This window comes from Electrophorus electricus, chromosome 1, assembly GCF_013358815.1.
Source record: "Electrophorus electricus isolate fEleEle1 chromosome 1, fEleEle1.pri, whole genome shotgun sequence".
In the NCBI taxonomy this organism is placed as follows: domain Eukaryota; kingdom Metazoa; phylum Chordata; class Actinopteri; order Gymnotiformes; family Gymnotidae; genus Electrophorus; species Electrophorus electricus.
The window spans coordinates 32,070,068-32,087,567 of NC_049535.1; the positions used below are offsets into that span (position 1 = coordinate 32,070,068).

General features: G+C 46.3%; 2 protein-coding genes across 5 annotated transcripts in view; both read right to left on the reverse strand.

Annotated features, from left to right (window-relative positions):
* med25 (mediator complex subunit 25) overlaps window positions 1–8,055 on the reverse strand; it is a 13,305-nt gene extending 5,250 nt beyond the window's left edge. For 2 of the 3 annotated variants that reach the window (XM_035533537.1, XM_035533530.1), the window contains exons 1-12: window positions 7,847–8,054; window positions 7,217–7,357; window positions 7,086–7,131; window positions 6,834–6,958; window positions 6,584–6,682; window positions 5,524–5,644; window positions 5,096–5,255; window positions 4,785–4,918; window positions 4,428–4,503; window positions 3,379–3,656; window positions 1,881–1,982; window positions 1–73 (exon numbers count right to left, since the gene is read on the reverse strand). The exon at window positions 1–73 is cut by the window's left edge and continues 13 nt beyond it. In XM_035533537.1, coding sequence (XP_035389430.1) covers window positions 1–73; window positions 1,881–1,982; window positions 3,379–3,656; window positions 4,428–4,503; window positions 4,785–4,918; window positions 5,096–5,255; window positions 5,524–5,644; window positions 6,584–6,682; window positions 6,834–6,958; window positions 7,086–7,131; window positions 7,217–7,353 — 1,351 coding nt within the window. In that variant the 5' untranslated portion in view covers window positions 7,354–7,357; window positions 7,847–8,054. Of the gene's footprint in view, window positions 74–1,880; window positions 1,983–3,378; window positions 3,657–4,427; window positions 4,504–4,784; window positions 4,919–5,095; window positions 5,256–5,523; window positions 5,645–6,583; window positions 6,683–6,833; window positions 6,959–7,085; window positions 7,132–7,216; window positions 7,358–7,846 lie in introns of all 3 variants that reach the window. The other variant, XM_035533534.1, reaches the window with a different exon arrangement.
* A 5,239-nt stretch (window positions 8,056–13,294) lies between these two features.
* Window positions 13,295–17,500, reverse strand: part of syt3 (synaptotagmin III) — a 41,687-nt gene continuing 37,481 nt past the window's right edge. The window contains exon 12 of one of the 2 annotated variants that reach the window (XM_035533548.1): window positions 13,295–13,401. The gene's annotated coding sequence lies outside the window, so the exon portion shown is untranslated. Of the gene's footprint in view, window positions 13,402–15,086; window positions 16,580–17,500 lie in introns of those variants that run through there. The other variant, XM_035533544.1, reaches the window with a different exon arrangement.

Here is a 17,500-nt window from a genome sequence, read left to right on the forward strand (position 1 = left end):
GGTTGACTTGCACTTGACAGGGCAGCGAACGCGTGAGTTTGGTGTTGGAATCCATAGAGGAGGCCTTGGGCTTCTGGAGGGAGGGAGGGAGGGAGGGAGGGAGGGAGATACAAAGAAAATAAGCTTCAGAGGTTAAGACACACCACGGCAGTGACAGACAGCCAAGCTTCAGACTCCTCAGCGCCACCTGGGCTTCCTCCCTCGGGACATTCTGGAATACAAACCTGATCCAGCACAGTCCATCCATCCAAACACTCACAACCTCCCCTCAGACGTCTAAATCAGGAATGCTTTTGTTGGCCAAGTAGGATTTACAGGGACGTATGATGAGAGTTAACGGTCTGTGCAGACTGAATGTGGAGTCATTTCTCCCTGTCAGTATGTACGCACTCAAACCCGTGCTACTGCTCGTCAATAACTCATCAATAACGGCTGATCAGTGACCGAGCAGGCAGGACAGGCCTAACGCCAATACGTGCATATGGCAATATTGGAAGTCTACGTGTGTAGAGCACAGAGGAAAGTAGAAGTGTCATGACTCCCTGTTGCAAGTTTGGTCAGTCACCCAGACGCCCACTAGGAGCAAGGCTGTGACCTGTGGGAACAGTAAACAACCGGCCAGACAGCAATAATGCATACACACCCGCGTGCACGAGGTGTCGAGTGTGTGACTGTACCTTTCTCAGACATTTATATTGACTTGTCAAAACCCACCTGTAGTTGTTTGTGGTGGAGCACATGCGTCTCCACATAACCCAGATGTTGCTCTAAATGACCTCGTGGAGATTGGATCGTAGCCAAATAAATCTCCACAGGGATAAAACGTCCACCCACGAAAATGCCAATAAAGACATCCTTATTAAAGCCAGTGCAAATGCAGGAGTCTGGTGGTATGCACAACTCACCTGGTACATCTCTACTACACTAACCTCTGCCTTGCTGCATATACCAAATATGAACTAATTAACCAATCAGTTTTATTGACCCAACTATAACATCAGACGTTCTTTTTGTGCTTGTTTTTTTACAGCAGGGAGTTATTTCAATTATTATTATTAGTCCTGCAGAGCCAACAGCATTCTGTCAGTCAGGACGCACAAGACAAAGTAACAGCAAGAGGCAACGCTCAAGGGCAGAACAGTTGGACTGAGTGCAGTATTAGCTGTGCAGTACAGACCCTGAGCCACGTGTTCAGTTCAGTACGAGGACGTTAGCATGTAGCTCTGTTTGTGTTGGAGACATACTGACACCAGTGTGACGTGCTAGTGTGCTCAGACATCTTAAAGCATCACGGGAGAAATAACGCTGGGACCTCCACTGAGAGGGTGAGAGGGTAAATGTGAGCGTGCAGGTAAGGGGTAAATGTGAGCGTGCACGAGGGGATACACGAGCTCCTGTAGGTGAGAGGGTAAATGTGAACGTGCAGGTAAGGGGTAAATGTGAGCGTGCACGAGGGGATAGACGAGCTCCTGTAGGTGAGAGGGTAAATGTGAACGTGCAGGTAAGGGGTAAATGTGAGCGTGCACGAGGGGATAGACGAGCTCCTGTAGGTGAGAGGGTAAATGTGAACGTGCAGGTAAGGGGTAAATGTGAGCGTGCACGAGGGGATAGACGAGCTCCTGTAGGTGAGAGGGTAAATGTGAGCGTGCAGGTAAGGGGTAAATGTGAGCGTGCACGAGGGGATAGACGAGCTCCTGTAGGTGAGAGGGTAAATGTGAACGTGCAGGTAAGGGGTAAATGTGAGCGTGCACGAGGGGATAGACGAGCTCCTGTAGGTGAGAGGGTAAATGTGAGCGTAAGCCACCAAGGAGATTTGATCAGGTAGAAAGCCAGCCAGCTGTATAACATTGACTAAACACACACACTTACACACACCTCACCTCCTGCCATTCCAGAACTCCACTCCATGCCACAATCTTGTTGGGTACACCCTGCTGTGCACTGATGGGATTGGCTCCACCCGGCGCAGCTGAAACACCAGGCTAAAACACAACCAAAGCCCATTAGAGAAGGAACACACACACACACACGCACACACACACACACACACGCACGCCTTGGCCCACAGGGTCACCTCTGTAGCTCCACATAGCTCCGGGTACAATCGCACAGATTAACGTTAACACACCTGTTCTTGCTAACCGTTTGGCTCCTGTTCTCTCTAATCCCCACAAAGAGTCTAATGTCTGCCATTCCCAAATTCAACTGTCAACAGGAAAGTTGACAACTGTAAGTGTCTAAGCAATGGATGTAACAGAACTAAATGTAAGCTTGGCGGCAGTTGTCCTAACTGAACTGAGGCTTATATGTACAGCAGTTTTCACGCCCATCACACTGGCAATTCAAAGTGCTTAAAAGAATTAAATAAGCTTATCATTTCTCGAGATTCATCACCTCAGGAAGATTGACCAAAAAAATATATATTACAAGAATAAAATCAAACTATTGACAAAAATGTAAAAGTTAAATAAACTAAGAATAAAAAGAAATGCTAAAAAGTCAAGTGCTGAAAGACTTCAAATTAAAAATATAAAGATTAAAAAACAGCCTAAATTAAGAATTAAAAGTAAAAAAAAAAGTGTACTGCTGAAAATAAAAATTAAAAGTCCAGTGTTAGACAAAGGCACAAGAAAACAAGACAATACGGACTTAAAATAGCCACGTTGGGGGACCTTTGTAACATGGGGAGGGAGGTTACTCCAGCTGTGGACAGCACACTGAATAAAAGCTGCCTTGTCTGGTTCTAAGACACTACTACCTGCCCGGCTGCTACGGATCCGAGAGGCCCGTTAGACGGTTATTCTTCAAGCAAGTCAGAGATGTACGTTGGTCCTAGGCCATTCAGTGTTTTATGTGAAGCACTTTCAAATAAAAAAAATTTGCATGTAAGGATTTGACAACTAAAGTAATGTGATCATTGAAAAAGTCCAGCCTGCTGGACGTAAAGGCATGGCTTAGCGTTCCTATGTCCTGCTTACATACAAAACTTTTAAACTTTGATTAATTCTTCAAATCCCTGCTATTCAAATCCAAATTGTACCAGGATTCTTTTAATCCCTTGTAGTGGATTAAATGATTCATGTAACTGGTTGGCTACTTCCCCGTCACACCTGACTCCCAGGTAAAGGGGCGGGGGGGGAAACATAGGACCTGGAGCTTGAGGACTGGGATCTGAATACCTGGGATCTGCGATGGTAAAAGGATGACTGTTACTGATTTGATGTGACTAGCAAAGTTCAGAGCAGAGCACCCAGCGCTCTGGTGCACGAGGGGACCCGTAATCGGCCATGCCCGCGGAAGCATCAGGGCGGGACGGGTTTAGAACCGCAGGTTAAACGGTGGGCACAAGCCGCCCGGGACGCTTCAGCAAGGCCTTACCATGCCAGGCTGAGAGGACGGCGGTGCCTGCGGATTGGCTGTGGGCTGCTGCTGAGGGGCTTGAGGCGCCTGCTGATTGGGCGTGGGCTGGCCGGGGGGCTGGACTTGCGATGGCTGCTGCTGTTGCTGAGGAGCAGCCTGTTGCTGTGGCAGCATGGGCGTGGACACCGTGGTGACTGTGGATAGGCTGGGCTGGCTGGCTGGAGTTAGTTTGACTCCCACCGTGGGAAGCGTGGGCAGGCCACTGAAGGGTTGGCCTGGGTTCACCATTCCTGGGACTAAGAGTCAGACACCGGTAAGTATAACACCAACACAAACAGCTACCTGCAATTAACAAATAATTAAAAGTACCGAATAAAGGATAAAATACACAAAGGACAATGAAGGACATTTTTTATATGATTTAGGCCCGCTAAGCCTCTAAGTATCAACATTTACAAAACCCAAATCAAATCTTGCAAATTATACGTTGCAGACAGACATCTTTGATGTCAGATATGAAACAGCAATATTAAGAGGTCATTGACTTTAAAGTACAATATCACTGAGCATAACTGTCTCATTTACTCACAAATCAAAGAACAAAACTATAAAATTACAAAAATGTGGATACTTCTGAATATTTTAACTATGGATTACCATACTTACGCTTGGCAATTAATTTTTCACATTCGGGAAAAAGAAAAATGTCCATTAAATAAGAAACTCCAAAGCACAAATTGTAACAAATTGTATCAGTTACAGTTTAAAGTCCAAGTCATGCCACACATCACCAATGATATGCTTCTTAAACAAATTTGTGTGCTCAATTTATCGCTGGAGTTGAAGGCTGCTCGACGATTCACAAAGCATCGGCAGTGAGGTACCAAGTACATTATTACAGCAAACGCAACAGTGCATAAATAACTGAGACTGTATGATCAATACACATATAAAACCTAGACACAACTGATAATTAGACGATGAAATGCTGAGGAGACAGAAATGGAGAGAGAGAGAGAGTGTGAGTGTGTGAGTGTGAGCGCGTGCATGCCGAGAAGCGAACTCACAGCGACTCTTCTGGTTATTGGCCGCCTCCACAGCCAAGGCAGCTGCTGCCGCGGCCGCAGTCAGAGATGCCTGAGGCTGACAGGGAGACAGGGAGGGAGAGGCATAGAGGGAGGGAAAGAGCGAAGGAGAGAGGGGTAGAACGTGAAAGGAACGCATTAAACTCTCGTGCTGGCCCACACGATAAGCCGAGTAATCAGGAGAGACCTACACACACAGCTTAAAACACATTAAGTGGTGGGGTAGGACGTAGGTGACCATCCAGCTTACATGGTGCACCTAACTGCCGTTTGTGAAACCTGCAAGCATCACATTTCACATGCTAAACCCGAGAAGCTTCATGTCCATCATGGAACTACCTGGTACGGGTGAGAGGTGCTGATTGGAGGCGGAGCCTGCGAGCTGGGACCAATGGGAGGCTGACTGACAGGTAGGGGCTGAGGAGGCAGAACGGGTTTGAGAGGTACTGCGCCAGAACCCCCTCCAGGAGCAACTGATTCAGGAAAGACCAGATTATTACTGTTAGGTGTGACTAATCTCTCTCAGATTATCTTCAGATGGTTTCATACATCCTGGGGGGAAAAATAAGATAAAGAGATGAAACAGAACAAATCTCCCCAAAAATCTCCGAAGGACTCGGTCAGCCACAAGATCCGAGATGGGTTCATACCCGGAAGCGCTATACCGCGGATCAACACCATGTGGAAGGGGTCCTGGCTATAGTCAGGGTGGGAAGACTCCGCTGCCCCGCCGACTGGAGAAGCCCGCTCAAAGAGGGCCCGGAGTGCCGGGAGCTTCCGTGGTGCGACAACAGAGAAGTGGATTCCCCGCTGAAGCACAAGTGGAGGTCACGAAGGCAAGAGGTCAGATGTATAGAATATCTAGTAGATATACATGTACGGTAGAAGGTCAGAAGGTATAGTAGCAGCCTCACACTTCTCATTTGGATGAGTTAGAAGTATTACATACATCAAAGGAAGAAATAAAAAAACACAGCTGATAACGTACATAAGGCTTATAATTTAGGAGAAAGGAACAGCAAAGGAAATGGGTGGTTATGGGTATTGTAGTCCTGCGTGGTGCTGAAGAGCCACTCACGTCTCGTATGATCTGGACGAGGCCGTCGGTGGTGCAGCCTGTGTAACTGACGCTCTCCACAGCAGGCAGCAGGTATGGAGGGGAGTTACACAGCAACACACACACCTTATGAGTCTGACCACTGTAAAGGCACACAGAGTGGGCACAGTGAGCACTGCCTTTCGAGAGAAAGCCCAGCCGTCTTCCCAAGACTCCTAGTACTACAGCTCCTAGTCTACACACTCTACGTCACACGTGCGTCTCTGCTGTCTGATCATCATTATCAAGCTCTAGATCAGACATTCCCTTTTTCTTTAAAATACAGTACTGTGCACAAGTCTTAGGCCATCCAGAATTAAGCATGTTAAGAGCTACAGATCCAAGCGTTTCGTTGCTTAAGCAAACAATGTTTCCATGGGAATTTCGTTTGTTTGTGCCAGCCACGTTCTGATGAGAGGCAGAGCTGTATGTGGACAGACTCGGCTGTGTTTTAGTGTGTTAGCTTTTAAGATGAAAGATCTCTTTCGCAAATTTACATTAAGGAATTTAGCTGACGCTTTTATCCAAAGCGACTTACAATTATGACTGAGAACAATTTGAGCAATTGAGGGTTAAGGGTCTTGCTCCAGGGGTCCAACAGTGGGAACAGCGGTAGCAGTGGGACTTGAACTGGCAACCTTCTGGTTACTAGTAGAGTACCTTAACTATGGAGCTACCACTGTCCAAATGAAAAATCATGGAGTTTCACCACCCCATAAAATATGATTTATATATTAAGAGTTTTTATTTGCCAGCACATACATACTGGGCAGATAAATATCTAATAATTTCTTGGGTAGCCTACAACTTTTGCACTGCGCTGTATTTTCATTGAACTTAAATACTCATTTGCTCTATATTCTTTCATTAATTCTTGTTTATATAAAGCACTTTACATTGTGTTTGGATATGATAGTACTGTTATTTTATTTCATGTACCTATATTATGAAAATTGCTAACCAGAAACTCTCATGCCTTTTCTTACAGTGGAAGTGCTTTTGTAAGTGATGTGTTTTAATTTAGAGCAGTCAAAGTACTCACATTTGCTCCCTCATCTTCTTAAAATCATCAAACAGCTGTAGAGCTACAGACAGACCCTCAGCAATCAGACTACAGCTCTCTGCTCCGCCACCCATGAACCTGGGGGGGGGGGGGGGGGGGGGGGGGGGGGAGCACCATAAAACTACAAGTCCCAGCAGCACTGTAACGATCACTCACACACGCTCTCAATTACACTCGTGTTCAGGTGCAGACATTCATTCTAACAGAGTCATTCACACACGCTTCTTACTGGATGCTGTCAATCCAGGACACAAACTCGAATGCCGAGCTGGTAGGAGCATGGCACTGCACATAGGACTCTGGAGCACAGTCCACTGTGTTGAACACCACCAGTCCATACTGAGTGCCACCATACTGAAGGGAAAGGGGGTTTTACCAAAGCATGAGTTTACAGCAGTAAGCCCGGACAGAGATGTTTAAAACAGAAATCACACTAGATATGGTAAGATGAACAAAAGACTTCAAAGCAGCCTAGACTCACATCTCCTCCGAAATCCGTTTCAGCAGGAGGGCCCCCATTAAAGAACCTGCACACAGTCAAGAGTTCAGGAGACCGGTGACATGCTGCTCCGTGCGAGCCGACGTACACGAAGCATGTTTCACGATACTTACTCGATCGCTGGCAGTATATAGTTCTTTCGCAGGGATTCAAAGTACGGGCCAAGGTTTGCGGTTCCCTCTATAACAAACACCACGTCCGAAACTTGGCTCGCCCCGATTTTGGGAGCCGTGTCCATATGGGTCACCATAGGTCTACGAGTGAATCAGACGTGAAAAGGAACTTTTAAATCCATGACCAGCGTCTCGGTCGTCGATAGTGTTCAAAAGGCAGCCTGGCGTGACCTTATCTTACCAGTCATTATATAATCACTAAATTAGCTAGCTAAACGACAGAGCTGAAGTTATTAAAATAGCGAATTAACAAAGCTAGCTAGTCAACAAGCCATATTTTAATTATTTATACAAACCAGCGGTATTAAGAAACCTGGCTAGCTAGCGTTAGCTGCTTAGTAGCTGCAGCTGGCATCCAACAACTCAGTCTTCAGATATCTATCACAGTATGGAAGCTTGAAATGTAACTAAATTTCACACGTAATTATTTAAGCTCTTAAACTAAAACTGTGTATCTTGTAAAATGGCTAACTGCTAACTATCCCACTGCCAATATCTGGCTGGCTGGCTAGCGTTAGCTTCCTGGCTAAATAGAACGGGAGCTAGCTAGCTAACGATCAGGCATCTTACCTGGTGCTTATTTTTTATACCACACAAGAATTCAGTATATTAATCTTCAGGTCCAGAATCGTTTAATTTATACTTTGGTAGGTTCATTAGACATTTTTGCAACACTTTCAAAATATTCGCTGAACAATACCGTGATGGCAACAAACCAGATTTAGGACTCGGCTATTGACGAAATGGACTTGGGGGAAAAAGACGATCTAGGTCGGTGAATCGACAACCGAGCGATAACTGTACACATGTGATTTTGTGGGCTAATAAATCATTGTGCCTATAATATATAATATAGTTATTATAATATAACATCATATAATATAGGCTAATATATGAGGTAATATTTTAAACAATTATACTTTGGACTATTTACCACAGAGGTCGACACAGAAATTCCCATATTTGCGCTTAAACATTCTAACTTGAGTTTATTATGCTACTGTGTTCTCTTTAAATGATAAAGAATAAAAGTGTGTGTGTGTGTGTGTGTGTGCCATTTGAGTGCACTCAGCTTCGCAAACACCAGATGTCAGCAGACTCAAACAGAATAGTTGGAAAAGTGTTAACTAACGCAACTGTAAGTCATTCTCAGGTGGCCATATAGGCTAGATTGTTTTACTTTCCTGCGGGTCAGTGGTCCCCGTTGTGTTAGGCTGTGTCCAAATACGAGCTCGGTTCTAACGCTATCGCGGAGGTAGATGATCGTACACAACTGTATTTCCAGGTCTGACCACCTGTTCCCTATCCTTGTTGCGCCTAGCCGCAGGAAAATGAATAATTCCGGAGTTGTCCCCCGGGCCAATCCGGCCTGCTATCAAACCGGAACTGCAGCGTGCTGCCGCGAGCTAACTGTGCCTTCTGTGCACCGCGGCGGGTGCGCGCTCGAACTTCCCGTTCCAACGGCAGAACGTTCTCCCAGCTCGTGCATCGAGGCGCGGAGCCGTCCGCTTTAGGGACGGTAATAGGAAATGGGCTTTGGCGGGATACTGAAATCCGGCCTCTGGGCTTTCATTGGTAGAGTAGCACAGTTTGGAAAATGGGCTGCTTTCTCTTTTTAGCCCTACGATGGTAAATAGGCAGAAGCATGCGTTTTAAAAAACCTCAGCGGTGTAAAATAACGGATTACAAGTATTGCAAGATATGTTTATTATGCCTGATATTTCAGTTATGATGTCTGAGGATACTTGGGTAATTGAAATGCATTTTCACTAGTCTAGTCCATTTACTGTTACCCTATAAATTGGCATGTTCCTTAGCACTTTAAAAACAGTCTTGAAACATTTATCTTAGGTTTGCTTTAGCCCGGTTCCAAAATGTAATGCTCTTATCGGGTCCAGAGTATAAGAACAGGAGCTCAGTTTTTTCTCTTCGTAAACACAAATCTCCTGTCAGTGCTGTGAGACTAGGTATCCCCCAGGGATCAGTCCTTGAGCCGAGCTTTGTCATCGCCTCCCTTTCAGATCATGGACTTAATTTCCAGTGTCACACTGATGGTACGTAGACCTGTGAGCACCAAAGCCAGCACTCAAGACGCCAGACACCCAATGAAGGTCACTTTTCTCGCAGTATTACTTATTGGGTACAAGGCAGCAAGATTCGATTTTCCTGACTTCACTCTTAACTTAGATGGTGTGATTGTGCAATCTTCAACAGTTGTCCATAAGCTAACTTGTCCATAACGATTTGATTCTCAGGTCTCGGGTCAAACCCATAGTGGGCCCTGTCTGTAATCCCTTTGCTCATCTTCAGACCTGCTCGCCAGGAAGGACGCCCACACAGTGCCCCATGCTGTTGTGTGCTTCAGGTTACACTACTTCAGCTCCCTTTTAATGGCATCAACTTCCAGCACACCAGCTGTTCTGTTCACTTTATCCAAAATTCAGCTCACATCACCCAGTTCTATTAGTTCCACTGGCCATGTGTCCCACTGTGTATCCAGTGTAAATTCCTCCTGCAAATCTTGACACGGTCTAGTTCCTCCATGTTTAGCTGAAATCTCACATCCATATTGGCCTGCACAAACACTTATAGGTCCCCTGATGTTTATCTTCTGACTGACTGTCCCAAAACGCAGATTGGTCACTGCTGGTTGCTTAGCTTTCAGTGTCATGGCTCCCAAACTATGCAACACTTTATCTGCTTCTTTGCATCTGTTCTCATTTCCTTTTAAGCTCAACTGAAAACAAATCTCTTTTCTTATTTTGTTGAGTTTCTCATTTAAGTTGACAATGTCTCTTTGTCTAAAGCAACCCTGGGTTGCTTATTATTACTGTTGTTGTTGCTGCTGTTGTGTGTAGTAATTCAAACTCCCTCGAGTTGTGTCAGCTGGCTGTTCTGTAAGGATGTGCGGCCTTTTTGTAGACATCTGCTGGTGCTCTCAGGAAACATCTCTACCAGCTGGTGTGGCCTGACACACAAGGCCTGACCCAGAGCACCCCCTCGGGAGACACAGACCATCTGGAAGCTCGGACAGGTAACAGGCCACCATTAACTGGGGCACTGGGACTGCAGCGTGGACTTCCCTAATGGTTCCGCTCTGAGGCAGGAGCTGGTGCAGGTGATGTGTATGCGTAATGATGAGCAGGTGTATGGATTAAGAAAAGCTCTTGAGGAAAGTGCAAGAATAATGAAGCTCAGGGAACATTTGCTCTAATTTGTTTTGATGATTGAGGCATGAATATGTATTTATTTGTAGCTGAAGTAACTCACTGTGGACAAGACTCTCATGTAAATTAGATTCACTCTGGATTGGACTAACTGTGGACTGGACTCATGGAGGACTGGACTCGGGGTAGACTCACTAAGAGCTGGACTCATTGTAGACTGCACTCACTGTAGATAAAATTCCCTCTGGACTGGAATCACTATGGACTATGCTCCTTGTGGACTGGACTCATAGTAGACTTGTTTCACTATGGACTTGAGTCACCTTGGACTGGACTCCCTATGGACTGAATACAGACTGGACTGGACTCAATGTAGATTAGATTCACTTTGGATTGGACTCACTATGGACTAGAGTGAATGTGGAGTAGAGTCACAGTGGACTGGATTCACCATGGACTGGATCACTCTGGGCAGGACTTGAGGTGACGTGCACTCACTATGGACTGGATCACTGTGGGCTGGACTCGGGGTGACCTGTACTCACTATGGACTGGATCACTCTGGGCAGGACTTGAGGTGACCTGCACTCACTATGGACTGGATCACTGTGGGCTGGACTCGGGGTGGACTGGACTTGAGATCTGATCCCTGGGTGGGAGGCAGTGATTGTCCTTTTGCTCCACAGCGCCCTAGTCTCCTGTGTTTGTCCTCAGCCCTCTCTCACAGAGAGACTGTACAGGTCAGGAAACAGACTGTAGACAGGCGGAACGACATTAGATTGAATCATCACCTCCTACAGAATCAGCATCTACAGAGCACCAGGCAGTGCCGAAGCTCTAATGATGAGCCTTAAAGATCATTTCACCATCACATTTGTGCAACATGAAGCAAACAGCCCTGTCATACCCTTGGTTGCTACCTTCTCCTCCCGGGTTCTCTCTCTCGGCTCACTTGACTGAGTGAAATGTCTTTCTGACTAAATGATCTTTTTTACGCTGTGGGAATGTTGCCATGGAGACAGTGGCTGCCCCAGCCCCTCCTGTGTGTGTGTGTGTGTGTGTGTGTGTGCATATGTGCATGCATGTGTATACATACGTGTGTGTGAAGTGATGATAAGCACCATATCTTCACCTTGGTGCAGTGGGTTCAGCCATGCTATTCTTGCTTATTTTGAAGGCTGCAGCTGCTATCTGTACACACACACACACACCCCTACCCTCCTACTTCTTTTACCTCCTCCTTCCATCTTCTCCTCTCCTCATTCAGTTCTTCGTTTTCCTTCCCCTCTCCTCTCCTCCCCCTCTCCTCTCCTCCTCCCCCTCTTCCCTGCTCAGCTGTCTTTCCAGCACACCCTTCCAAACTCGTATTCCAATGTCGTCTTTTAGTTCCATCCCTTTCTCCCGATCACCTTTCTGTCCTGCTCTCATTCTGTTGCACTCTTTGAAACTCTCTCTCCCTCCCTCCCTCTCTCGTCCTCCTCCCTCTCTCTCTCTCTCTCTCTCTCTCTCTGTCTCTCTCTCTGACATACTAACAGGCTCCAACACACTGCCCACCTCTGTGGCTCCCTGGCTGAGTGTCAGTGTGTGTTTCTGTTTGTGAGTCAGAGAGCATGGCCTGACGCTGGGAGAGCATCGGGGTGCTGTGGGTTCAGGGTGGTGGAGCATCCTACAACACCAACCCCACCCATTCACACAAAGCTTGCCAAGGAGAGAGACAGATGAGAGAAACAGGCTGATGGGAGAGCTGGAGGTATGAGAGAGAGAGAGAGAGAGAGATGGAAAGGGGAATAGAGAGAAAGAAAGGCAGGAGAGAGACAGAAGGAGGAGGAGAGAGTTAGAGAGAGAGAATAGAGTAACACTGACCAAGTGAAAACCTCCAGATAAGGAGTGCTCTGTATGGGTGTGTCCCACACGCTGCAGTATGCCTACAGAGAGACTGAGTTGCTCCAGCTCACCTGTGCACAGGGGCGGAGTGAACAGGGAGGTTAGTGAACAGGGGGTTAGTGTAGAGGGGGGGTTAGTGTATGGGGGTTATTGTACAGGTAGGGTTAGTGAACAGGGTGGTTAGTGTAGAGGGGGGGTTAGTGTATGGGGGTTATTGTACAGGTAGGGTTAGTGAACAGGGCGGTTAGTGTAGAGGGGGGGTTAGTGGATGGGGGTTATTGTACAGGTAGGGTTAGTGAACAGGGCGGTTAGTGTAGAGGGGGGGTTAGTGTATGGGGGTTATTGTACAGGTAGGGTTAGTGAACAGGGCGGTTAGTGTAGAGGGGGGGTTAGTGTATGGGGGTTATTGTACAGGTAGGGTTAGTGAACAGGGCGGTTAGTGTAGAGGGGGGGTTAGTGTATGGGGGTTATTGTACAGGTAGGGTTAGTGAACAGGGCGGTTAGTGTAGAGGGGGGGTTAGTGTATGGGGGTTATTGTACAGGTAGGGTTAGTGAACAGGGCAGTTAGTGTAGAGGGGGGGTTAGTGTATGGGGGTTATTGTACAGGTAGGGTTAGTGAACAGGGCGGTTAGTGAACAGGGGGTTAGTGAACAGAGGGTTAGTGTACAAGGGGGTTAGTGTACAGGGGGGAGAGTGTACAGGGGGGAGAGTGTACCGGGGGGTTAGTGTACTGGGGGGTTAGTGTACAGGGGGGAGAGTGTACTGGGGGGTTAGTGTACAAGGGGGTTAGTGTACAGGGGGGAGAGTGTACCGGGGGGTTAGTGTACAAGGGGGTTAGTGTACAGGGGGGAGAGTGTACCGGGGGGTTAGTGTACTGGGGGGTTAGTGTACTGGGGGGTTAGTGTACAAGGGGGTTAGTGTACAGGGGGGAGAGTGTAATGTCCGAGCATTAAGGATTTATAGTGGGAGCTAAATAATTACACAACAGCACACACAGCAGCAGGAGAGAGAGATGGAGAACAGTGGACTCCAACACCAAAACCCCAGAGAACCAAGATGATGGCAGCAAACGTCCTGGAAAATAACACAACGACAGCGTGGTTTTGGTACATGTCTTTTATTTCATCCCACCCCTGCTTCAACTCTCTACTGTATGCTTCATCACTCAAATCATCATCATCATCATCATCATCGTCTTCTTCTCCTCCTTCTCCTTCTCAGATTTTTAGCTGAAAATTTCACCCTGACAGCATTGCATTTATTCTTGTACTTTTCTTAAAATCTCATCTTTATCTCATAAAAAATAAACATTTTAAAGAAATAAATCAAACAAAACAGAAAAAACAGAAACTCTTCTATCAATTCAAGGAAGATATACAGTATTAACAACGTTATTCTCATACCGATCAGGACTGCTAGGTCACTGTGTTTGTCATTAGCAGTATTAGTGTCAAGTTCTCTGTGAGTTTTTGCTTTGAGCATCACGTGTTTAATAATCATTGCATCAAGTTGACATCATCCATGTTAATATAGGCATGCAAATACGTTTCCCTGTGGTCATTCAGAGTTGTACTGACACCAAGAGCAAGAAAGGAGAGGAGGAGAGAGAGAGAGAGCGCAACGGAGGGAGAGAGAGAGAATGATAGAGAGTGAGTGACGGAGGAAGAGAGTGAGTGATGGAGGGGGAGAGAGACTGTGAGTGATGGAGGGAGAGAGAGAGAGAATCTAAGGAAGAACCAAAACCAGAGAAAGAGAAAAAACAATAAGCATAGAGAGAAAAACAGAGGGAATGACAGAACGAGAGAGAGAGAGAGAGAGAGAGAGAGCAGCACAGATGTTCTAAAGGGCCTGGAGTGTTTTGGTGGGGCAGGGGATCAATGGTGTCTTGGAAAACAACAAGGGTTGATATATGATATCACACACACACCTTCACACTCTACCAGACTGTGTGTGTGTGTATGTGTGTGTGTGTGTGTGCCAGAAAGTCTATAAGTGCTCTCTAGCTTGGCCTGAAATCAGATTGGAAACATAAATCGAGGACAGAGAGAGAGAGAAAGAGCGGGAGTGAGAGAGAGAAATGGACGCTAAAGTTTTTAATATGGTTGCTATATAACAGTTTAAGTGTGTATGTGTGTGCAGTATTGGTTGTAACTCAATGTTACCTGTCTCGGTAACCGAATGCTACAGCCACACACAGACATGAGTTTTTCCCTCTCTAAAAGGCAGTCTGCTCTAGCAGTCTAATGGCAGTGGCTTTACTGTGGGTTTGGAAGTGGTAACAACACACGGACAGCGTGGCGGGACTGGAGATCAGACCGAGACGTGATTGGTTGCTGTTGACTAAAGCAGCCTTGGGGTCATCCTAATGGCTCTAGTGTGTGAAGAAGCGGGTTTGACGTCCCAGGCTGTGGTGAGGAGAGGCGTGATGTGGGAGGGGCCGTCTCTGTCACGGTGTGGGGAGGAATGCTTAGAAATCTCTTAGAAAGAGATGGAGCTACGCTGTCTCCCTCCACGAAAAAGAATTAAAAACGTGTCTAACGTTTTAGTTCTCATCTTCCATGGCCACCTGTTTAAGCTAGTCGGGGGTGGGTCCCATGGGCGGAGACACTAGTCATGGGGCGGATCCCATGGGTGGAGACACTAGCCAGGGGGCGAGTCCCATGGCCGGAGATACTAGCCAGGGGGCGGGTCCCATGGGTGGAGACACTAGCCAGGGGGCGGGTCCCATGGGTGGAGACACTAGCATTATCTATGGTGAGTAGCCACATTGCACTCAGTGCCTACTGTGCTCCTCTGACACACACAACATTAGACATGTTTTGCTTTAACAAGATTTGCAGTGGAGCGGGGGGGGGCACCAGAACATGTCATACACAGGATCACGGTGACAGACACAGATGCACAGGCATACACATAAAAACAAACACACAAACAAAACAGAACAGACAAATGCATATCAGTACAAAAAGAACACTCCCACAAACACGTAGGTACACAGAAACTAACAGGAACACGAAGGTGTGTCCTTGTGAATTAACGCGTGTGAACTCTCGGTGTTGCGTAATGGGAGCGGACACATGCCGAATACAACCAAACAAAACCAGCCTGCAATGATACAAAAATAAAATACTATGGCAGAATCTTTTTCTCCCCGAAAATACACGTCCAGCAAGTGCGAGCGGGTCCGTCCCAGTTAAGGTCCTCAGTCGTAGGTCCTTTGGGGAGGTCTCTGGATTCCTGAGTGTACCAGGAAGTCCCAACGAGGGGAGACCCCGTCACCATAATGCGTACGTGCAGGAGAGTCCAGTTTCCATCTCAAAGAAGAGTCACTGTTAGTGATCAGTTAAAAACAGCTATGGATTGATTCTACTAAGATGATCATTTACTGAATCAATAGAATAACTGAATAAATAAAAAAATAAAAGCTACTCATTGGTCTTAATGAACTTTCAGAAGAAAGTGGCAGAAATGCAGGAGGCAGGCAGGACACATTTCAAGGTTGTACAACATGCTTTGGCCAATGGGTCCGTCCTCATTTTCCTCTCTCCTTGGTGCGAACAACAAAAAATAAAGTAGTCCTCTCAAGAGAAAAGACTGGCAAAGAGGATTCTGGGATTTCCAGAATCCACGCTTAACTTTGCACACACCTGTCCCATTGAAAACCAGCTAGTGATTTTCTAGAGCTTTCTTAACTACGCTCACTCACAACACACAACGCACACACATGTAAACCACAAACATACCCTAAATGGTCCATAGTTAGACATCTTATTGTCCTCCTTATTGTCCTCCTGATTATATCTAGTTTTTTAAAAATCTTTTTTTTTCAGGCTCAGTTTTAAATAACTAAATAAAGATATTCTATTTATTTATTTATGTTTTTTTTGTTTGCTTGGTTTTTTTTTTTGGTTTTTTTTTTTAAGATTTTCAGATCGGGAATGTGCATCATATATCCCCTGAAGAAACCAATATATTTACCACCTTTAAGGTCATACCTGCATACATAGCAAAGATGTTTTTCAATGAGGATATTAATAACCGTGTTGTGTGTGTGTGTGTGTGTGTGTTTGTTTTTGATCTACTACTCAGTATTTATTTTCTATATTGTTGTTTGGTCTGTAGGTTAGGTTTATTATTCACAGCAGAACAGTACCAGAGCTAGCAGAGTCTCTCTCCTTCACTTCTGTCACTGATGGAGAGAATTATTCACAGATGAGAAAGAATGTGTCTGGAGCTAAAAGACAATGCTGACCTGAAAACCAAAAAGGAGACAGCAAAGGAAAAGAAGAAGGGAGAGAGCGAGATTTAAAAAGGTGAAAGAAAGAGAGAGCAGGCAGAGAAAGAGGAGAGATAAAGAGGGAAGGAGTGACAGAGAGAAACAAGGAGTCAGAGAGAGGGAGAGAAGGAGGCGGAGTGTTAATAGGGTAATGTGTCAGAGGCTGAGCAGGGGCTGTAGCTCATTACTTTAGAACTCTACTCTCATTATACCACATACCACAGCACTTTATACCACAGCTCACTACACCTAGCACCCTACACTCAGTACCCTACACCACAGCTCACTACACCTAGCACCCTACACTCAGTACCCTACACCACAGCTCACTACACCTAGCACCCTACACTCAGTACCCTACACCACAGCTCACTACACCTAGCACCCTACACTCAGTACCCTACACCACAGCTCACTACACCTAGCACCCTACACTCAGTACCCTACACCACAGCACTTTATACCACAGCTCACTACACCTAGCACCCTATACCACAGCTCACTACACCTAGCACCCTACACCACAGCTCACTACACCTAGTACCCTACACCTAGCACCCTACACCACAGCTCACTACACCTAGCACCCTACACCACAGCTCACTACACCTAGCACCCTACACTCAGTACCCTACACCACAGCACTTTATACCACAGCTCACTACACCTAGTACCCTACACCACAGCTCACTACACCTAGCACCCTACACCACAGCTCACTACACCTAGCACCCTACACCTAGCACACTACACCACAGCACACTGCACCTAGTACCCTACACCACAGCACTTTATACCACAGCACACTACACCACAGCACTTTATACCACAGCTCACTACACCTAGCACACCACACCACAGCTCACTATACCTAGCACACTACACCACAGCATTTTA